This window comes from Formica exsecta, unplaced genomic scaffold (genome assembly GCF_003651465.1).
Source record: "Formica exsecta isolate Colony F162 unplaced genomic scaffold, ASM365146v1 scaffold489, whole genome shotgun sequence".
In the NCBI taxonomy this organism is placed as follows: domain Eukaryota; kingdom Metazoa; phylum Arthropoda; class Insecta; order Hymenoptera; family Formicidae; genus Formica; species Formica exsecta.
Window position 1 is genome coordinate 878,428 of NW_021852127.1, and position 25,428 is coordinate 903,855.

At 37.0% G+C, this 25,428-nt stretch overlaps 1 protein-coding gene across 3 annotated transcripts in view; it reads left to right on the forward strand.

The window, feature by feature from the left end:
• Nucleotides 1-25,428, forward strand: part of LOC115241449 (nucleolysin TIAR) — a 179,997-nt gene that overhangs the window by 55,939 nt on the left and 98,630 nt on the right. For all 3 annotated transcript variants that reach the window (XM_029817217.1, XM_029817215.1, XM_029817216.1), the window contains exon 2: nt 18,382-18,469. In XM_029817217.1, coding sequence (XP_029673077.1) covers nt 18,382-18,469 — 88 coding nt within the window. The remainder of the gene's footprint in view (nt 1-18,381; nt 18,470-25,428) is intronic.

Sequence of the window (25,428 nt, forward strand, 5' to 3'; positions counted from 1 at the left end):
ATATATATATATATCCGGGACTTTAACAGAACCTCGTCACTTGCGAGAAATAACCGTCTCTCTTCACGATACTGAGAAATTGACTTGAAGTTTTTATTTCGTCTTATCCGTTATACAAATTCGTTGAGCGGATAATGTCTGGGAGATAATTATAATCTATTTATTCAGTTGGTTTATTCATCTTCTATTTATGATATTACACTATTACGAATCTCAAAGTATTCATTGCCAAAAATACATATTATCTAGGCATCTTGTCGAATAATAAACTTATATAAGAGATTACAGATACCGGATGTAATATTTATTAATAGCCATGATATTATTTTAATACGTAACAATTATGACGATATCTTTATGATGTTGTGAAGATTAAACTATATTACACGCGTTATATCAACGTTTATGGTTCAGATGCGTGAGCCTTTATAACAGAAAACGCTATTTTTGCATCGGTTGATACTCCCACGCTATATGATATTATCGAGAGCATATAAAATTAGAAGGCAAAATCTCAATTTATGTTTGATATTAGAGAAATAATGCCGCTCTTTATGTATTTACGCATAAACAAAGGTGCATATTTTTTTAATAAACAATGTCACATTCGAATGCGCGAGGTCTTACAAATGTTATTATATTGCAACGCGCGAGCTTGCTCTGTTTCATTACTTTTACATGACTATCCGCAAATCGTAGACTCGCTTGAGTATGAAATAATGAACGAATTATTCTCATTGCCAACGATTAACGACAATTACCAAGATAATATTTGCGTCGCATTTATAAACGAGAAGTGTTTTCATAAACTCCAACATTATTAAACCTTCGAGTACGCGAAGTTTATCCAATGTTAGTCATAATTATTATAAGGAGTTTGGAGAATCTTAGCTTAATAAATTTCAGATAATTTCTTGATAAAATGGAATTAGATAATGTTGTCGAGATCCGTATGTGTTTTATTTTCATAATCTATCGATTAAAAAGGATACATTTAATACAAATTGATTATAAATTCGAGCTTAATGATAGAGTAAATAAATGTTATGAATCTTTAATTAAATATTGATTTTAAGCTTGCAATGTGTGTAACATACTAGTGTGATATAACAACTAAAATTTGAGTTCAAACAATGGTTCTCTCTCATAGTGTATCGATTAACAAACGTTGTAATTAAGATAATATGAATATTCATATATGTATTATAATTATTGGAATAACATACAACACGATATTATCCAATGCTTATATTATAGTAATGGCCTTTCTATATTTGCACATGTGTGGATCGATAAACTATTGAAGCTTTAAGAGATGAAAAACGATATTTGAATAATGCTTATGGATAGCAATAATAATGTTAAAATAAATAAAAAACAAATATAATGCGTCTGTTGTATCTTTTACATATTTTTATAAAATTATTTTTTTTATAAAATTTTATAAAATTATTTAAATTTTTGCTCTTTTATTTAAATAGATAAATTTTATTGACATTTGCAGCTTGTCAAATATATGTGTAACTGCGGTCGATGACGATTTGTAAGGGTGCAAATCATGTATAGAGTATTTAATTAATTTCTCTGATATAATAAAGCTGTAGCTTATTAAGATTTAGCAATTATGTTTTCTATTGCATCAAGTATACAGAATCCAGTATAAACGGGGTATTACCACTCTTCAATCTTTCATTTTAAATGAGTACGTAAAAATGGGATTGTTTATTAACCCTCTATCGCATTGTTTAGCCAATTGCAAATGAGATTATCATATTTTTAACATGAATTTGAGAACGAGACACATCAACAATTATTCATCGATGGGTAAAAACGCAAACCAGAAGATTATACAAAATTATCTAAATTGAAGGCGTAAACAAATCAACACACAATATACACTCGTGTATGAGTTTTTCTTTCTCTCTTCCTCATCACACATTTCATTTTTTCCCCTCGATAAATCCATCAATCTGAAATGCAGACGGATGGCGCGCTTGACCGGCGAAAGGATAAAAGGAGCGATAGGGGGAATGAACCGTCGGTGGCTGCAGCCGAGTTGTCGGGTGGGTAACGTTGCGTTTGCAGCAGGTAGGAAAAGCGAGTAGGAGGGTTAGCAGCCATGTGGCGAAGCGAGCGAGCAAGCAAGCAGGCAGGCAAGCTTTCACTATAGAATGCATTGAATCGCACCGAACTAAAAACAGCTTTCTGAATGTTTTATATACGAGACTACACGACCGCGACTTCCCCCAGTCCCCTCCTCATACCTTACCGCCGTAGCCTACGTACGCAATCCCCTTGCGTTATCAAACTCCTAGCTTTATGGCGGCGGGGGTTTCTCCTCTCTACCCTTAACATTCTCGTGCGTTCGTCGTCTTTTCGTATCCCTCATGCTCGCTTCGCAGCTCGATTTCCTCTCCGCCTAAGGTGTTAGTAATTTTCCATCGCTTTTCACACTTTGCACTCCACTATTTTACCATGTGTGCGTTTTTATGTAATTTAACATTGCAACGTCGAACATTGTTATTAGACAGATAATAGAAGATAGATGTATTTTTGCAAATAATTTCGTTACATATCTACAAGAACTATTCATTGAAAGACATCTGAATCGTGTTATTATTTTTACGCGCCGTTTTTCTTGCCGCATATATAATAACTGCAGCATCTAAATACCAGATATGCGCAGAATAAAACGAGAAAGACGAGACGGATTATATACACAGACAGCGCTAATGCTCTAAATGTTTAAACTTGCATTGTTTACTTTAAATTTCATTCAGCATAGCTACTGCTCGTTTTCATTGCACGCGCGTCCATCTCTGTCTTTCTCATCCTTTTCTCTATCTTATTACCGTTCCAGCTGCCTCCTCTTATCTACCTTATCTACCTACTCTCCTTCGTTCTGTGTACCTCATACCACCTGGCACATTGAAAGTTTCGCACTGCGCAGTTTGTCACCAACCCCCGTAGCTTAGGCTGGCAGGTGCGCTCGCCCCTGGTAGGTATGGACCGCGGCTCGCTTGCGATTAATGGAAAACGACATAAGCTCCGCTGATTCTGCCGTCCTTGCCGCTAATGACCTCGAACTCCGTCAGAAAGAGGAGGAGGAGGAGAAAGGTTGGATAGTGGCGACGAGATCTTCGTTTCACTCATTAACGGCAAATCCGTGACGGGGGAGGAAAATCCGCCGCATGCAGATGGAGTACGATACGAAACTCGCGTGAAACGAGATTCCAACAGAGAGAGGGAGTTTATTTGATGATCCGACGAATCACGACCTGGGAAGGAGAGAAATTTCCTCGTCGAGTTGCGATAGGAGTGCCGATTTATTATCCCTTTTCTACTTTCGCCGTACACGCGCTTTTAATGACATTAACAAGCAGATGAAAACATTGTAAACGCTTCGCGCTGACGATACGTTGCTGTTCGGAAAATCACTGATCCCGCTTGAAATGTTGTCTTCACCGCGCACGCTCGTAACGCGCGGCATTAAATCACTTTTCGCTGCACTAACTTTCCCCGAGCGAAGTTCGCAAGTCATGTAGATTTATGGAATGTAACGCATATACTTACATTTTGATTAAATTTATCCTTACAACGTACGTAAAATCTATCGAATTATTTTGCAACAGATTAGCAAGATGGGTGTCGCTCTCTTATCGCCATTAAAGAATAATATTAATACGCTTGAAATTTTAAGCGCGCAAACTCGCCGCTAGTGAGTACGGTATATGAGAATTATCCAGAATAATTTGATTTTTCTGGATCAGTCGCATGTATTGTTTAACATAACAATGTAAGATTTCATAATAATGCATAACAGTGAAACACGGACCTGGCAAGCATTCAATGATGTACAACACCGCGACATGGTAGCCAATTATAGATATCCCATCGCTGAACTTCGATATCTTGTTTCGTTATACCTATGTAAGATATATACATACGGTACGTCACGTTACGGTACTATCATTAATGTGTACGTATATCGCGTATCGATCGATAGACAATGATTCATCGAAAATGACTAGGGAGAATCAATGACAAATGCCGATGATACGGTTGGAGTCAAGCGATATTGTTCTAGAATAGAGAGTAACATTTTATAATGATAATATAACATTATTAGCATATTGGTATGCATTGTTAATAATAATATAATGTACATATATGCGCATGTAATATAATCGTGACATAAAGCATTATGATTATTACGTTTGTACTACATTTAATAATGTAATCGTGCAGTGGAAATTAGACAGATCTAAAATTGATCTGATTTACAAGATAAATTTTCATTACAGGATAAAAATTATTTATAAATTGAATATAAATAAAAAAACAATAAATTACAGATTATATTTAATATTTATTGATAAAATTTTTCAAAAAATGCAAAAATAATTAACTACCTTGTTAATACATGATATCGATGATATTGATTAATATTATTATATTAATATTGATTAATATTATTATATTAATCAATATAAAATACACGCGCTAGTAAAGAACAAAAGTTACCAAATATCAGGAAAATTAATGTTCATAAATATGTATAATACATAAGCATATCTCATAGAAGTGTGCACAATATGTTTCGATACATTCTTAAGCGATATACGGACAAATATACGGCACGCTGCTGCTTGCTCGCCAAACTTGAGTGGCTTACACGAACGAAGCCAAAACCTTTCCTCTTCGTTAGATTCCATCAGCAACCCTTTCCCTCCTACTACTCAACTCGCGCCTTACTGCCGCCGGTGGTTAGTTTTCGGATATGGGTAATAGTAATTCGTTTCAGTTTCGCACGGAGCACCGGGTAGGGTGGGTTCCTAAATCATCAGATAATTACTTTGGTAATTAATTACAACTGTGTTGGGCCGTGGACCCACCAGCTACGCCAGTAGTAGTAAAGTAAAGGGAGAGAACGTGCCCCCACTAATAAACGAGCCGTCAAGGCGCCTCTCGCCGACGCGCGCTCGTCGTCCAACCCATTTTCCATTATTCTTCCTATTATAAATCACTCATCAACTTTTTTTAACGCGCTTTCCCTTTGGCACCCCTTCCTCCGTTCCTTCTCGCCGCGCGTCGCCAATGCTGCCACGACGCAAGAAGTGAGAAGCTGCGCTCAACGTCGCTCACGGATCTAAAAACCCTCACCGCGAGAGGGATGGATCGCTCTTACCTCGACTTCAATGACAATTATACTGTCTAATGGACGAAATGAGATCACCAGAAAGATTACATCTGTCTCAGATATATATCACATTAGAATTTGTTTCAAAGACTGTTCTATTCGATTTGAGATTATTTGAATCTGAAAAGCTTAGTTAGAGTAATTATTCAATCGTTTTTATATTTCGATTGAATTTTAATGATTACAATACCGTACTTATTGATACTTTAATAATGCAACATTAAAACATATTTAATTTGATTTTTTTAGTAATTTAGAGAAACAGGCGTTGTATTAGCATTTATATATTTTATACTATTTAATCATTAAAACTATTGTGTATTCTGTTATTCAAATATTGAAATTTATTGTAATATATAAAAATAAAAAAAATAATACGAATTAATTATCTGCAGTGAAAGATAAAACGACATATGATATTTCATGATAGTTGATAAGATGCAGGTACTTATGACAGACTAAGACGACATGTTAACTTCGATGAGCGATCATTCGAGTATCGAGGCGGCTGTAGGTTTACAAGTTTGACAACACAGATCGTACAAGTTCTTTGAAAGGTCGTGACAACTTAGGGCTCAGGACTTCAGTGCGGGGGTTTATAAGATACATCTCAATCCAGGAAGTTACGAAGCAGTCTCGATACGGCCACTAACGCTCGCATAAGTTTCCCAGTTGGCCGTCCATTAGTTAATTGTGGTTTCCGGATCAGGATTCTACCAGGCATCTTTACGACAAATTGCTAAGAGAAAGCGGTTTAAGAGCGTGTGTCGCTAACGTACTAAAACGAGAGTGGAGCGAGTGTGAGAGCGTAGAAAGGGTAGGCCGACTGGGGAGCGATGTCGTATATTGGGGGTAAGTTTGACCATTTTCGCGAACCTCGCATTGCTGATCAATGCAAGTAATCAGTCTTGCCGCGAATACCCAGACATGACAGCGCAGCCGTCTCGAACTTCACAACGTTGCTCTCTGTTCTCAATTTCAACCTCCTCTTATCGATGACCCACCATTTACTATGCCCAAACTTTTCGGATCGTTCCAGTTATCGAAGAAAGGTCGTCCAAGATCCGCATGAAAGCTATTATCCGTTATTATCACCGTGAACGCAGACTTCCTGTTCTCTCGAAAAAAATTACGATGCACATTCGTGAGCATCCGAGAGAAAATAATTTATTACCTAGTAGATTGACGTTCTTCGCTGTTAAAGATTCTGGCGAATAAAATCACGATGACGGAAGTTTAATGCTCCGAAAAATGTGTGTTAAGTTGGCGTATCATTTTGTTGAAATTCGTATAAATAATATATATAAATTTTTATTCTACTTATCAATTTTTCCATTCTACCAGTATAGAAATCTTTGTATCAAACTTACAGCCGAATTTATCGTCTTAAATAATTTTATATTTATTCATCTATAAAAAACTTATTTGGTTCATATAATTTATATTGTATTAAGCATATATTTTTTGATAAAGTTATATCTATGACTTTCTTATAACTCCTCAAATAATACATATTATTTCTAGATAAACTGATCAAGCATAACGCAATTCTTAACACGCGTTGCTAATATATATATAAAAAAATACTTGATAAAAGAGTAAGAAGAAGCTTACGGCGAAAGAGATAATACGCATATTCACGAAAAATCCGATTTATGAGAAATGTGTCTGTATGGAAATACGAGAAATCTCCTTCAAAAAATACCGCATGGTTGTGCTTCCTTCAACACTAGCGAATAAACTAGCAGTGATTTTCCATTGCGATGAATAAATTGGTAATCGAGTTATCGGAATTCGGAGTCGATGGGGGTGGAAGAAATTCGAAATCCATTCGGTCAAAGTGGCGGTACTGGCCTCGGGTACACCAGCCGTGTCAGAAAACTCACGCCGATGGGGATAACGCTCTCTCCAAGACGATAATGTTGCAAATTTATATTCCAAAGGCGATCGAGCAAAGCTGCTGAATGTGCACTCTTGGCCGCGACTGGTCTGCCCTTCCCAGAATGCCACCCCTCCTAAACCACTTCTTCCGCGTCTTTTTCTTCGTTTTCCGTTGCTCCTTCTCGCCTTTCATATCTTTTGTGCATGCCATACAGCCCGATGATGTTCGACATCTTGTCGTCAATCACAAAGTGACAATCAATTTTTCATATTACACTTTTCTATTCTCTATAGCTCTCTCGGTTACCGCCGCAGTGAAGCAAAATGATCACTGCGATCACTGGTGATCACTAGTGATCACTGCGAAAGAACACTTTAGCATACTCATATTTTTACACACGTTATGTACTATTATAACTCGTATATTGTTAAATTTTTATAGCAATTTTAATTATTCCTCTATTATACTTTCGTATTTGCTGTTATTATTCTTTCTAACAGCATCATATTATAAAAAAATTAATGCATCCATAATATTGGAATATATGAATCAATCTTGTTACTGCACTTCAAAATTTTCTAGTAAACGCTGCAGAGCAGAGAATAGAAGCACTTTTTCCGATTATATAAATACTCATCAGTTTTCAAGGATAATGCAAACATTCGATCAAACTTGAGAAAAATTCGTATCAAATAATAATTTGAATTAAAAAGCTTTCAACTTTATGTTGTTGACAAAATGAGAATTAAATTATTTTACGTAATTTTAAGATTTTTATTTTATACTAAAAATATTGAAATTTTTTCACATTGAAGTTCCACCTCAAGTTTGCATTTAACTTCACGAGTCGCAATACGATAATATTTCTTCATTTATAGAAAATATTAATTGTATAAGCCGCAGCACAGTAAATATCAAAATAGTCATTAACGTTCGCGCGCGGTTTGTAGTAATTATAACGATTGCAGCTCGTATTTACTGTAAGTAAGGTTGGCCGCATCAATCTTCTTGGAAAACAATCAGTTCGCAATTAGTCCTTCTGAAATGCTGCCATATTGCATCTAGGCAGCCGTACCTATTTTGCCTACTTCTACGTATCCGTCAGGTTACATCGCTTTCTGTAGACAGTAAATGGTGCATTTACACGAGTCATTTATCACGTGATATTTAGCTTGGCAGCGTTTCAGTTAACTTTGAAATTTAAGTCCATATTCCGGAATATTATTAACGGTTTAGCAACGTGTCATTTATCAAATCGCTTAATGGTAAGTATTAATCTTCTCTCCTTCGGTGGGCAATAATACGAAAATGGTATTACTTCGTAGTGTGTAGTTATATATATCGTTGTTATTTGTTATTATGTTATATGATGAACATTAGAATTTGATGATCCGCGTGATTATAGCTGCTTTGCACTAATTGTATAGTCATTAGTCTGAATTAGCTCATTTCACTATGAAAGATATGATACAGAGAATATGATTTTTACATAAATCGAATAACAATGGCATTTTCTGTTTGCAAATGTTTAAATGTGCCTACAATTCAATATTTTATTAGATAATAATTAATTAAATGGCTATTTTTGTCTCTTTTATATTGTATAATAAAAATAAAATTTATATTGTAATTTTATAATTTTTTCTTAAAATTTTCAATTTTTTACGTTTGTGAAGCACACTTTGATACCTGCTTATTTTTTAAATATATCATTGTTTGTATATATTCTATATCACAATATCGATATTCGCAATAATATCGACAGCTTCCTATGCGTGTAGAGAGATATTCTAATTATATACTCATCATATTCACCTACATATACATCGCGTTAAAACGCCATCACTCGAGAATATCCTCGCAAAGGGAATGGGCTGGCGATAATGATTAGTCTTATGAATAATAAATAGCAAATTACGCGCGAATCAATCGGCGAATTACATCTATATTGTTCAGATGTAAATATTACTTCGACCGAAATTAGTTCAACAACTTTTGACGACGACGATTAATCCTTCCTTTTTCAAAATGTAAAATGCATTGTCAAATATTATATCAATATATTTAAAAAAAAAAAAGATACTTTAAATACTGTATCATCGAACATTTTATTTACCGTCGTCATTTATCGTCGACAAACTGGATCGATCTCGCGATCCAACTCGTTACACGCCGTTACGCGCAGTCGTCGCCACATCTTTCTTCCCGATCTACTTTTAGTAATTGAACGCTGCTTAAGGCATCATTCGACATCCACCCGACAAAAAGCCTCTCTTGCCAATATCTCACCGACGCCGATGCGTCCGCACGACATCCCGCTAAGCGGCGTCCGCAAAAGCTGCCGTCGGTGGTTTCTACGAGTTTTTAGCCTGTCTAGATCGATAGGAACGCCCGAACCAGTGTCGAAGGGGCTGTCGGGAGAATGGTATGAGATGGGGCGTAGGGAGGGTAGGAGGGGGGTGCGAATGGGTTGAGAAGTGGTGGACGCCACTTTGTGCTGCATCGACATGAATTTGTATCCCTCCGGAGCTGCCGGCCACCATTCTCACTTCTCTTTCTCTCACTGTTGTGTTCTCGTCGACGCAACCCGATCTCTTTTTCTCGTTTCCCTGTTCGCCCTTCGCCGCCCCCGCGTCATCCCGCGCCGAAAAGCTTCGGCAGTCCGCGGAACCCAGCCATCAAGTAAAAATACATCACGTTCGGCTGATCCCAAGAGCGAGTCGACACCCCGAATATCAAGAGCGATCCTTTCAGATCAACGTGCCATCGGTTTAACGATTTTTCTTTTTGTCGCTTTAGCTGCGCAGGTGATTTTTAAAGCGACCTTCGGGAACGGTGACAGTAACACGCTCGGGCTTTTTTCACGTGTCACGTATTTGCTCATGCGAGCGTACCGCTGGCCGCAGGCGTGCCTGGACTTTATCAAACGATAAACGATCAGCGGTAAAGTACCGCGCTATCTTGGCATGTTTAGTTGTAATTAATAGGTATATGAGACAAGTATGTAACTACAAATAATTTTAAAGCATAATTTTAATGATTTTCAATCATCTTAAAAATTCTTTGAAATTTCAGCATATAAAGAAATGTGTCTGTCTTAAGTATTTCTTCTCATACGCAACACTTTATGGTCGTTTCATAGCTGAAATGATATTAAATGTTGTGTTTTTAATTCTCATAAGAGATCTTTTTGTTAAAAAATAATTTTTTAGAAAAAACTATTAAACCATTAAAAAAATATCAATGCCATAGAGCAAACAATTCAAACTTCTAATATACTATTTGAAATAAATAGATAAGTATCGCGTAAATTCTGAAAAATTTTATCTTGTTCCAGAACGTGATAAATTCTTGTGTCGTATAAAATGTACGAGTTTAATAGCTGCATAGCAGACACATTCCCTACGTCTCAACCAATGTGATTACGTCCGTGTACATATGCGAGTCATGCACAACTACAGAATTCATATTATTAGTCAATTATTTCCACAACCATTGTCCCGCAGTGCAATCTAGTGTATACAAGAGTAACGCGTCTCTGTTGCATGCAATTATGCGATATTATTATAATATTATGATGTAATATATCTAAAATTGAGCGTACCGTTTCTCTTCGCAGTCGTATTACATATTGCCGCAGAAAAATTTGCAAACGAAGGGTACAGGAAAATGCGGATAAATAAGCGTTGCGGAAACGCCTTTGCTGCACATAATCAGAAAATGTTGCACTAGTTCATCCATTCACTCCGTTAGTATCTCAAACTTATTCCTCCTCCTCCTCTCTCTCTCCACCCCTTTTCTCTCTCTTTCTCTCCCTCTCTCTCTCTCTCTCTCTCTCTCTCTCTCTTTCCGTTATGCGACGCTGTAAATATGTAGCGACGCCTAATCACGTTTCACGAAAGTTCCGCGTCGAGGCATCCTATCGGTTTGTCACCCGGTAGAACGATGCCATTGTGTAACAATACTTCGATTGTAAACCACCCTACTTGCCAACCACCCCTCGGAAACCAGCACGCCCCCTCCCCCGTTTCTCCGAGCACCACGTTCCCGGTACTCACAAGCTGAGTACGCCGGCGGATAGAACGTATCCATAATGCGACGAGCTTAGCGCGCGCGTGTTAGGATCGTCCCGGTACAACCGGGCAGATTGAGGCTTAGAGCAACGGCAAACAGCATCAATTTGGCATCGCGCCACCACGCACGCTGATGGATACACGATAAATGTGTATGTATGTACGTGCGCGCGTGCGTGCATGTAACCACACACACACATACACACACGTACATATGGAAATCCTTACGCACACGCACTTTAGATGCTGTATCGCGCAGACCATTTAATTAAGCCGATTCAATGTAAACGAGACTGGGCCACGGTAATGTTCATCGGCAATCATGCGATGTTCGTTAATACCGCTCATTCCGAGTAATTTTCTATCTCACTTCGGTAATAGTTCCATAAAGGCCGGATATGCCCCTGGAATTAGAGAGGCTCATAGCTACAGCAATCGCGTATTGGCTTTGCGACTGTTGACAGGTAAACTTCTACCACGTGCATAGAGAGACAGGGCGATGAATAAAACATGCGGTTACGGGATACGGTTTACATTTGGCAGTGAGACTAATTGCAACGCGATAGGCCGACAAGCTAATCATTTATGAGACTCAGACATCGAATTTGACGTTCATTTTTTTTCCTCTGCAAACCGTGCGACGTGTATATAACACGAGACACTGATGCTATACTTCTCCTTGAAATAAGGAAGAATTGACCCCAATCCGCGACTAACAATCTAAGTTTTATGCATGGTCATAACTTGAAATCGTCCCGTAGCTCGAAATGCGTCCTTTCGACCAAAGATTTACGTGCCCAGCGCGTGTTATGCACGAATTCGAGCCCCGATTGGCCGACGCGCCACTTCGCCTGACCATTCTGCCCTCGTGTCTCTCTTGAACTATTTAATTAAGCTGGTTCCTCCCCCACGCGCACCCCGCATTCTCGCATAAGCGAGAATGAACCAGGAGGAACACGGGCGCGAACTCGCGAATTCCATTTACGCGAGACGATTTCGCGCTATTGTTTCGTCAATAGTCATCATCATGATTGTACGGGGGGATGGATAGGCGCGCTGGCAATGAAAATGATCGGTGAAGGTCTGCTTGGGGAATATCGACGGGCGAAATCCGACGTGCAACGTAGCAACGGCAATTCGGTCGCTATCTACGCTCGTCTAGGGACAATGCATCATGCATCCCGTTGCTGCAGGTACGCCGGTGAACCTTGCACAGCCAGTACACACCGGCTGCATCGCAGTTTGAGCTATGCATTGGCCAATATGTCGTTCATCCCCTAAATCACGACGATTTACAGTTGAGCCTGGTCGCGCTATCGATGGCCGGCTCGTATATACGTAATCTACGCTCTTTCGCCTGTCACGGGACTGACGAAATAAAAACTGTTGGGAAAAATTCGCCGAGCGTAACGATTCTAGTCTTCCCTTTGCTGTGACACGTTGCACACCATCGAACAAATTGCTCATATTTTTTTTTACCAATCATGCACCAAGAACGGTCTAACAGCCTTCTCTCGTTGAATATCCATTCTTCATATTATTAAAAATATGATATAGCCATAAGAGTAGGATATATTAGTAAATATATTTATGAAAATATTCTCTTTAATATTCTAGATAATATATGGTTAATTTTTAAAAAGATGATTATAATACAACATATGGAACAAATATTTAAAATTATATTTTCGTTTATTAGTTTTTAAAATACTTTCTAATTGATCACAATTACAATAATTAAGCTTGATAATAATCTGCGAGAATACTTTTGGGGCAAGCTAATATACTAGCGAGTACAATCAGTCACAAAATACCGTCATTGTGCGTTTAACAATGCACTTTCAATTCGTGATACAGTTACGAATGCATTGAAATGGCATCGGTATGTCTCGGTTAATACATCTCGTGCAATTGCCAAAGGTGACTAGTGCAATGGTAATTAACATACTATACCCTATTCATTATTTTAACTGGTTTGAAGGTGACGTATGTGTTTTTAAATAAATTTAACAGAATTATGTTTTCTTACATTTATTATTAGAATAATATGTGTAGATATGTGTGTGTATTAGAGAAGCAAAAATTATAATAACGTAATTTCCCTTTTTTCTTCTCATTATCAAATTAAATTAAGATAATTATAATATGAGGTAAATAGAAATAAAAACTTTTTAAACTTGTATTCAAAAAAAGGTATAATGATCAATTGTCTAACTTGCGATCAAAAGGCAGTAGAGGAGTTAAGAGGGAGTAAGAGTTTCACAGGCAGTAAGTTAATTTTTAATTAAAAATTCCATTTATCTTCCAATTCTATATTCAACCGTCGTCAGTATGGAAAACATTCGCTTGATATCATGCTGCCCGCCGGTATTAAATGATTGAAATATTCACCGTAGCGTATATTTTAAAAATACCTATTTCGCACATTCCATACATTGTGCATTCTCGCAGAAAAATCCTTGTATCAGAAACAACAGATCTAAAGTACCTCCGGGAGTCAACCCGGTTAAAATCCCCCATGGAAGAACGAGGTAGCTGGTTATTATTGACCGCGAGAAACAAAAGGTCGAATCATGCTAGTAGAGGCTTACAGAAAGAAGGATTTGATCAATGGTGAATACAAATGTACGAATTAATCGCTGGAAGCAGCTCGATCAACTTCAGGCATTTGTCTAATTAGATTTAAACCATTCGTTTAATTTAATATTTTCTATGATTTTCCGTTAAAACTGATTAGCGTTTATCTTTTTTTTTTCTTCTATTCCAACATTTTTATCGAAATGATAAAATGATAAAAATGGATAAAGCGAATTTTTTCTTCCATTATAAAATACACTCTTTTTCTACATTTGTTGTCATTTACAAATAACTCACATCTTTATTACCGAATAAGTCGGTTTATGACATTCATTTACAGGATATCAATAATGCGATAGGATAGTATCGGAAATTGCAATTCTCGTCCGACAACATCTCCATGATATCAGCGTTGCGTTATATAGTACTATAATAGCGACACGGCCTTACGCGATTTGCAAATAGACTAGTAGAGTTACATACCGATACTATTTCACCATCCTGCTCTAAAATGTTATTAAACCGTATTACACATCTAGTATCGCTCAGTTATTAGCGGCCGACAACTTTATTCAGCTCGAATACGCGAGCCTATTCGAATTTTGACAAACATTGCCAAAGCTTTGGAAATGTAATTTGAAAACAGCGTGCGCCATGATAAAACACAAGATAATGTCTCCATTTACTTCGACCGAATAAAAACAATCAAAATCAAACACAGAATAATCTACGAATCTTCGCATCAGCTGAGTGCTGATTCATATTTTCTGTAAATCTGAGCCCAAATCTTATGAGCAATCCACGTGTGCGCAAATGTACCACTAGTTCTGGGAGCGGTCATCCAAACTGAGATTCGATTGTGTTCACTCCGCTAGGTTTTCGCCGCACGGAGAATTAATAGAGGTTTCCATTGGCGGCACAGGCGCCATCCCTGGCCGCAGGGCATATTTTCTCTCGTGCACAGGGAGTGCGTGCAAGCCACTCGGCCCGTTTCGAGGTACAATAAATCAACATTTCACCGTTGTCCGGCGAAATTAAGGAAACCCTTGATCTACGGGCCATCCACGCTCGATTCCTGATGTACGGCGTGGCCCGGACTTTTGTATGTCCACCCCCGCATTGTGCTGCTTCAATGGATCTCACTACCGTGCCATGGCGCTCGGATTCGTTTCTTTCCTATTTTCTCTCCATCTTTTACCTTCGAAACTGTCGAGGGGATCCATTCATGTCGTCAATCCGCGTAAAATCGTCACGCAAGACGTGACACGGAGAACAACCTCTTGAATAAATTTAAATCAAATATCACGTAACAGATTATATTTTATAGAAAATAATTATCTTTTTATATATAATGCAAAATTAAACAGCCTTGCCTTATTATTAACTCGACGTATACTTTCTCGTGTATAATCTGCATACACACGTTGTAAACATGCAATACGTACATACATGACACGCGGACACGTATCACGATTTTAGTAGCCTTATTCCATAACACATTGAAATTTCAACGTGGCAGTATGTCACGACCATGATGATGACAGTAATAATAATGATGTTTACACCAACTGTTTACAACTGTCATTGTCGCTAACGTTGATGAAAATGTTCAATACTACATTAAAACGGAAGTATTATTTCGCCGGCAAAAAAGAAAAAGAGAGAAAAATGAATAAAGCTGCAATAATAAATGGCGCTCCGTTAGTCCCATTTTATTGAAAATCGTGGGCCACGTTTAACTACCCAGACGGTGGGCGAGTCATGACGCGTGACGTCATCATCAAAGATCCTTTAATACTGACATCTTTTTCATGCTACGTCCTTTCTGTATTCAACCGGGCCATATTTCAACAAACCTTCTCCCTACGAAATCAGATCTTGCCAACTATTTACTGCCGGATGAAATCGAATTCGATAGATTTCGTGAAATTTTGTTGGAAGCAAACCGGTTCCAAAACCACTTTCATGCAAGATCCTTTTCGGTGAAATTATGGGTATTTGGTTCTTGATTCACAGAAAAGGTTTCAGTCTTTTTAGTCATTTTGAACTGTATGAATGCGATGCTCGCTGAAAAATTCAGTAGACAAGAAAAATGCATGGATAATTTAATCAACTAAAGAAACCTACAGCGTAGATGAAAAGAACTGTGTCAAGCAAAACATTTCATAGAACTCTGCCTCAACAAATATTTATCTTAATGGTAAAAGAAAAACCTTTTTTTATAATTAGAAACATAAAAGAAATATTAAAATATTTCAAGTATATTAAAATATTCATTAAAATTAAAAACGGAATTAAAAAAAGAATTGTAATTTAAGAAAACTTACTATCTTAATTTAAAAAATGGCACACACGAATTACATTAATTTTAAAAAACAAATATCTACAACAGAATGGATTGTACGTGGCTTCTATTAATATATAATATTTGGAAAGAAGAACAAACACAATATACGCATATACGTATCAAATTAACAACAAACATTATCGGTTTTACCTAAAACTTGATCTTAAATTTCAAAAAATATCGAATGATTTAGGTCAAGGTATCGTTGATTGTGTTGTTGGAATCTCGAGAATCTCGGGATGAGAACGAGAGAGAGAGAGAGAGAGAGAGAGAGTTCGCGGGCAAAATCAACTTTCGTCAATTTCCTGTTGATATCTTAATAGCCCCAGGATCCTGGCGCGATGCGATAGTGTCGACTGTGCCGGTCTAGAGGGAAGAAGATGATGAGGATCAGACTAATTCACAAGAATGGGCCACTGTGTGTGCCCACCGGAACTTCCCTCCGACCGGCAAGGATAGGCCATCAAACTGATTGTAATCAGACCACCCTTCGTCTCTGACGGTCCACTTCTATTTTACCCTTCCTATACTTTCCACCAGCGGCATACTACGCATTCAGAGTAACTGATGCCCCTGGTAGAGATCTTCCGGCGGTAACTCGATTTTTGACTACTCGTCTTGATCTATTCCTGGGAATCAGTGTGGATGAAACCATATTGAATGAAAGAAAGGGTGCAGATAGGAGAGAGGCAAAACGAAAGACCAGAAAAGAGAAGCATATTTTATCGAGCCGATGTGCGAGGCTGTACCGCAACGCCCGCGACTTGCACTCGACTGCACGACCGTATGCGAATCGATAATTTATCCCTCCAAAAGCTTACTTCGCACACCGTTTCGTTGCGCCCATCCTGGCTCGGATGGTGAAATTGCACAAGTTTTTACGAGAGTAAAAAGCATATGTAATTAAGAGAAATCGTGGCGTTCGATGCGGTAAGAGAATCGACAAATTGATGCACTCATACTAAATAGAACAGATTTCAAAAGGCGCGCAATAGAGTGGGATAATTAGGAATAAAATAAACGAGTATCATTTATTGCCTCTTGAGAATACCGTAACTTCATATTAGAGATATCCATAACTCCCAAAGCAATCGCGTTTTCAATCGCATTTCGATCAACGAGAAATGCAAGCACGTTTAGTACAAATGTATTAGAGCACTTATAATTCAATCTTGTGGAATAACATTAGCATACATTATGTCATACGATGTGTCGGTTTGAAAATTCGATGCGGCACTTCTGAAATGATAAATGTTTGCATAATGTTATTTAACATAATATTATTTTGTAATCAGACGTCATCACAAATTCTCGTTTGCCTTCTCCAATGAATAATGATACTGTTGCATATTATTACACACAGTTTTGCAAATAAAACTCTTGTAACAATTCAAAATTAATCGTCATTTCCAAAAATTCACGTTCTGCAAACAGCATTGAGATCGATCGTTTAAAATGGCTATGTGATTAATAATTACTTATTAATTATTATCCATTTCAGATGTGCTCGACAACCTGCAGCATTTGTTCAAAAACAGCTGCGATTAATAATTATTTATCATCGCTAACCAGTCCGTATATTCATGTAGGAAATGATTAAATTACTACCGTGTCTTTACATCAACTCCTATTCTCCATCGAGTTATTTTGAAATGTCTATCTTAGAGGTCGCATCTTGTGTATTATGAAAGATCTTCGATTGTCGGAGCGTTCTCGCGCGTAATTTCCCGCGATATTTTATTTTCTTTGTATTTATGCCAGATATTTTAGACCGAATCATGACGCTGTTAGCGAAGGAGTGTCCATTACTAATTTAATGAAGAGATATTCTCAGAACAGCTAGGCGTGTTATTTATTCAGTATGTGACAACTATATAAACACGAATATTGTAAAATAATATGCATAAATCAGTTATATTAAAAACCGATTTCACGAATATTTATGTTTCGTTTTTTGACATAGAGATGAATATAGTAAACATTAATTTTAATTTTAAAAGGAGCTTCATAGAGAAACATTAATCTTTTATCAAGTTATTGAATTTTTATCTATACTTTTTGTTGGATCACTGACAGCGAAATTTAATCATAAAGATATATGTTTGAAACGGGAATAACAAAATAAATATATTTCACATTTTTCGTTTCTATTCAGTTTTATGGTATGTTCTCATTGCTAAAAAAATAATGTTCGCCAATATATCATCATTATTCTCCATCCAAATTCTTTCTGCCAAAAATTTACCGCATTGTTTATTTTTCCAGAATGTATCTAATCGTCTCGTAAAAATTTTTGTTTCAGAACACTATCACATATTTGTTGGAGATCTCAGCCCGGAGATCGAGACACATACCTTGAGGGAAGCATTCTCAGCCTTCGGGGAGATTTCGTAAGTCTTCTTAATCTTGTTTATTAAAGACGACTTATCTTTCTATTAGAATTATATGAGCGATAATATAACGACATATAATATGTCACACCAACACTTTTCCAAAAACGTAAAATAATCTAGTTTCTGATCTACAAAGATTTTTAACATTATTCTTTTCTTCTACATTTAAAAGTAACTAATGAATATACAATCACTTCCCCCCTTAATAAATTATTATAGAATACTTACTAGAATTGTAAAGCTTATATAAAAAAACATATTTAAGAAAAAGATTTATAATATTTACTAGAATATAAAGAAGCACTCTATTTGAACAATATGAAATATTTAATTTAGGCAAAAAAAAATATTTATTTTTTTTTTGTATTTTTTAAATACTCTACAAACATCAATTAAATAACTCGTTATTCTAATATACATATATCCTAAATATAAAAAGAATTATAATATTTATATAAGAGACTCACGCGTACTGTTATAAGTCGCAAATATCGTTTGCAATCTCGATACTTCTGGAAATGCAATTTTATAAGAAAGCAGTGCTAAATCACAGCTTTACCGCATTGGGAAATGTTAGTGCTGACGATAAATAGACATAATCAAATCCCTAGAAATTGCAATAGAAGGAGAACGGAATATTTCGTTTTATCAACCGGCTTCGTAAGTTTATTACACTTTTAACGATCTCGCCCTCTCGTCCTAACTGAGCTGTTTTACGAGTTTCCATCATCGTCCGACGTTTCACGATGCACCGACGCGAACAATAATAACGCATATCTCAGCGATCGTGCGGCAGCTACCACGAGTCCTGTGACCTTGCGCTCCGTTAAACTCGCCGGTCGATAGATGCATGACGATAATATCGCAAGCACCGATACCCTTCGAAGTCGGGTGTCGCTGCAAACTAGTAGTGAAGTCGCGTCAATCTCCGCAGTCTTGATCGATTGTATCAATAAGCCAGTAACACTAAGATACTTGCATTTATACAGCAGAAGTTACAGCGGTGAAATTGATTTTATGCATCTCTGCAGACAGCCCTTATCAAGTAAAATTAATTCCCTGTTAATTTAACTCATCATTAATTTATAATAGATAAAAAACTCAAATATTTTTTATCTCTTGCATCTCTCTTTTCTTTTGCATAAAATATTATAAACAATTCTAAACTGTAATAATTAGACATAAAATTATGGAGAAACGTAAACTAATATAAAAAATTTTTTTAATTCTTTGATATATATAAATTTTTAAAATTATTCTCTTTAATTTTATTTATATACACATAATCACAAATATAATACTTGTTGACATTGTACTTCTAATGTGATAATACTCTGAAATTTTCAAATAAAGAGAATTACCTTTATTTCTAAAGGCAAATTATGCCACATATGCCGCGTACATATGCCAAGGATTCGTGATGGTCTAAGAATAGGTATAATAAGTGGCAGCACTTCGATTTCGCAAGGAAATTATGTGAGCAAAACAAAAGGAACATATTGAGCTTACATTTTGCGAGCATGCGAAGTGTCAGTAAGCCCGCGCTCTACATCGATTGTATCTGCAAACAGTATGCTACGCCCTGTGATTTTACGTGACGAAAGTCAGGGACAGTATCGCGATTTCACACCGCGATAAAACCGCAAAGTGAACGAAATAAATGTACTCGTAACTATGTGGCATTACTTGTACTTCACCGCGACATTTATTTCACACAAATATTTCTCTGGGCGGATATTTACGTTAACAACAATTTATCATCCCGCGGTTTATCATCTCTCTATATCTTGCGCGGATTAAGAATCTCAATCCGTAAAAATCGTAGAGGTAAAATCGCTCCTTCTAAAGCATATATCTTCGTATCCGTTTCTCTTGCGGCAAGAAATCTCCATTCGGATTTCGCAGCCTGATTTATTCTTGGCTCATGTAGATGCACCACCTTTGCGCCGACGAAACTTCGCGAGCATTTGCTCGATAGAAAGAAAAAAGGGAATCGTCGAGCAAGGTATCGAAATTTCAGATTCCAATCTAAACTCGGCCTTCGAGCGACAACCGTGTTCAGCGGCGAAACAGCTGGAGAGGTAGGTACAGTTTGCGCCGCTTGGTACAAGAAGACGGCAGAAAAATGGGCCCCTCTACCCCTCCCACTGGAAAAATCGATTCAAACTCGCTTCACGAGTACCTAAGCCGCGCTTTAAAAAGCTAGTGAAAAATTGCCAGCGGTTTTCCTCTTTTATTTTGTTTTTCCCAAGCCCCTTCTTCTTCCTCTCCACTACCACACCAATGCTCCTCACGCCTCTTCTATGCTCCGTCCAACGCTCCTTTCTCCGATCCCTCGTTCCTTATGCGATAAACATTCGTGATTAATTATATCTTTAGTGCGATCCATTCGATCGAGGCTGATACTATACCGCAAGGAATCTTTGTATAGCGGGTAAAATACATTACGCGAATAACAAAGAGGCAAGTCTATCTAAATTTGCTTTTGAAATAGCGTCGTTTGACTTTCTATAGTGATAAACGCAGCTTAACGCAGAAAAGCGAGTTATTACGAATTTATGTCGATATTCCGTGCTAAGCAATTTCACTATTCTTATATACATGCCGGTCAGCGTATTTCCCTCAAATATGAATAACGCCATGCTGGCGAATATCGCTTGCCAAGCGTGAAACGCGGTTTAGCGCTTCTGCTTTTCGGACAAGCCTTTATGAATATTGTACCATAAATTCTAGTTTTATATATATATATATATATATATATATATATATATATACATACATGCATGTATGTTTGTATATGATGTATGTTTCAATATATGCGTGTGATCTGTCACCACAAAATGTCATGATGGAATACACCTTTTGTTTTGATAACTTCAGAAAATTACTTATTTCTTTTCTAAAAATACTCTGTTCTTCAGCTGTTTTCCGTAAAAAGAAAATTAATGGAAAAATGTGACTTTTATATAATCTCTCAAAAATTTATTTAAACATATGATTATAAGCTCTCGAAAAACTTATATCTTGTTGGTGAACTTTTATAATCAAAAATATTTTCAGTCAAAATAAATTAGAACAAAAATTGCGTTATAAAAAGATAAGATAAAAAAAAGACAACACTTAAACTTAAAAACTCAAATAGAATGTTATTTTGCCAAAACGTTGAGATATATAAAATATATGCACGCGTCCACTCTCGTATTAAATATTATAGAAAGCGTAATTATATTTAACAAAGGGGGGAATTTAATTACAAATTGCTGATTCGCCCGCTATTGACTAGAAATTTTAACAATGCAACTTGAAATTTTAACCATGTAAATTAATTATTGGTCATAATTTACAAATGACGCAACATCGAAACATAAATCGAAGATTTAATTGATGTCATAATTACTGATAGAGCAAAATAAATATGCTTTGAAGAAGATACATTATAGATAAGATATAAGAGAGAGAAGACACAAAATGTATTTAATGATGATAACTTTAAATTCTACATTTGTTTAGTTGTTTAACGTTTCTATTACATTACTTTCATATGTAAGAAAATAAAGCGTTAAAGAATAATAACTATTTTTTATAAAAAAAACTAAGAATACCTTTCAAAACTTAGAGAAATCTACTACAATGCACTATTACAATGATTACAATAGGAAAGGGATTTCTGAAATGGTCCATTCACATAAGTACTACAACTTGCTTCAACCTATGTCTACATTTGCATACAAGCACATTGCACTTATACCTTGATTACTCTTGGAGCGATTCGAAGTAGCCACCAGGATCAAAGACAAAATAGCTTCGGATAATACAAACCGGATTACGCTCTGTTATAGCTTTATATAAAAACTCTACTGCACGGTTAATTATTATTTATTATTACACAACGCATTTTCATTGCCAATATGCAGAATTAAGAAACTACAACAAAGTAAATAGGAGATACGATAAAGCAAAAAAAAATATATAGAAGAAATACCCTATATACGAAAAGTTTTCGCGTAAGACAGAACAAACATAAAATTGACATTAATTGAATTTTATAGACACCTGATTTATAACTCATAAAATGCTACAACACAATACGATAATTAAACATTTTATTATTCAAACCAATAGTGCCATATATAAAAATATAATACGATAACATATGTAGGGTTATAAGATCGAAGAAGCAATTCATGCATGTTGCTCTCGGGAGTGCCGCTTATAGTCACGTGTTTTGGGCATTTCCGTACAGCGTTAGGCCGTTAGTGTCACAGCTTGATCTCGGCGGAGAACCAAAGCTCGCTTTCAGGTTTAAATGGTGGTTAAGTAAGCTGCACGGTCGTCTCGCCCCAACTTAACTGCCCTTCGACGATACACGTACCGTCTAATATACACATTCACGCCGTGGCACACAGGCGTGTTGCTATTAAACGTGCGCGCACGCTCGCGCATGCAAACGCGACTAACACGTTTCTAGAAAGAGGGGGAGGGAGAGAGAGAGAGAGAGAGAGAGAGAGAGAGAGAGAGAGAGTCCGGCGCGCGTAGCTTAACTTATGATACACGAAGGCATCGTTATAATCGGGCTTCTGCAATTTTGCACGTCCACCGACTACACCCCGCCACTATCCAGTTTTAATCCATAGATCTAGGACTTGAAGGAAATCTGGCGCGACGTCGGCGGAATCTTGGCAAAAGTATAACGAGTAGTGGCTCGGCGTGTCCCCGAGCAGCGCCGCGCACATTGCCGTATCCGAGATTTCGTTATTAATATTTAACTACGGCGGAAAGATTAAAAAGTTTTAAGGAATTTTAATATAGCCGTCCCCCGGAGAGTCGTTTCCATGCTGAAACCTGCGCCAGACGTTCTCACACGGATGCTGCTGCGTCAGCCACGTGTGCGACCACATATACCGTGCGCGAATGTGTGTGTGTGTGTATATATATATATATATATATATATATATATACGCGTATATGTCATACACGTGTAACCTGCACACGTGTGCAAAACTCGCGTAGGCGGACGTAGAGGAAAACGAATACATATATGCGCGAACACACATTGAAATTCGAGTGCAACCGTTTCTCGCGGTGCAGCGAACAGAATTTTAACGACCCTCGTTATCAATCTCACGACGAACGAGTTTCGACTGACCGGCCGATCGACTTCGATCAGCTTCGCGGTATACTTCGTCCGTTGTTCGTTAACGCTCCGTGGAATCGGCACCCTGAAGTTACCTATAGCGTCAGTTAAGTATATCGCAGATGAAATTCCAACGATTTGATTGCGCCAACGAGTAGTCATCCCGTGACATTTCCGATATCTAGTGTCGTTAGCATCTAGTGTCCTCCTTCATTAGGAAAATATTCCATCTATTTTGATCGTTTCTGTGTAGGTACAAATTTCATAGGTTTTTTTTACGAATTATATTGACTGCATCAGTTTTTTTCTATCGATTCGACATATACTGTTTCAACTGGGTATGCGTTTAGCGCTTATCGCACTCTTCACGCGTGATCTACCATGTATACAACATGCGTCCAAATTAATATTTCGCTGAGCGAGGTGAGCAACACGCATGACCAGTCTAAATGTTGAAAGTTTACGCAGTACTTTCTAGTCTTTCTGAATAATCTGTTAAAATGTTACATGTCATTTATATCCGGTGAAAATGTGCCACAACGTCATAGACTTAATATATGATCAAGAAAGAATAAATTTAATCCGTATTCGGAACGATAATTTATTTTTACGCGCGTGTATGTATATATTTATATATGTGCGCGCAAAAAAAATCAAAATTTTAGATTCATAATAAAATATAATATTCTTGTGTAACTAGTGAGTTTTTAAATGCAGAAAATTTTACAAACATTATGTACGACTAAGTGAATAAAATAAATTAAATTCTATGTTAAAAATGTAATATAATTTTTTTTTTCAATTTATAAAAAATATATTAATGCTCTTCTTCAATTTCTATTATTACGCGTAAATGCATCTCCAATCATAACACGCGAGTTAATAAAAGCTGATGTTGGGAGGTAACCTTAGCGAGAATATAAATGATATCGATTATACACCATATACACATGCGATAACACCTGTTTTTTACTTTATGTAATGTTTAGAGTAACGTGACTTAGCTCTTTAATCATCCTTATAGAAAAAGAATATCATAAATGATGAAAAAACACTATTTTACGGAGCGTACCTAGTGACTGAAGTTTTATTTATTCGCGGCGGTAACTTTGCTTATAAATTACAACGAAACCTTCGCAAGTAAGAGTTAACACACCGATAATGATCGAAATATTTCGCGGCAGCTTTCCTTAAGAATTCGCACTATTTATTCTCCAAACCGGGTATAAAGAAGAAAACGAGTGTGAGATAGCGTCGAAAAGATAAAAAAGCATGATTGCTTTACTTTGCAGATCGTCGCCGTTGGTCGAGGGTAAGCGTAAAAAGAAGTGGGAGGCAGTAGAATGGGAGAGGTAGCGGCAAGGGTGGTTGGAAAAGTTGACAGCCTCCGAAAGTTTCGACACCCTATAGGGAAAGCGACGGCTCGATTAGTTTGCAAACGACCGTAACTTTTGCTCGAGATCTTTATCCGTAAAAGTACAGACAACTTTCTCGTACCGCGGAGGCGGCAATGGCGGGAGTAGATAGATAGATAGGTAAGGGATACGACTGTTCAATTGTAATGTCTGGACATAATAACTCAGCTTTCACTATACGTCCGCGACGTTATCTTTTTTTTCTCCTTCAAACGCGCTCTCTCATTTACGCGTATTCCTCGCCTCTCCGCCGCGCTTAGACTTCCTAGCATTACCGCAAAGTAACTTCTAACTCTACCGTAATTTTTTCAGGATTATCAACGCGCACGTGGTCGACATTCGTGCTTGTCAGCTGAAAGCTTTTTAAAACTTCGTGAGAATAGTACAGAAGCACGTCCACAGAGGTG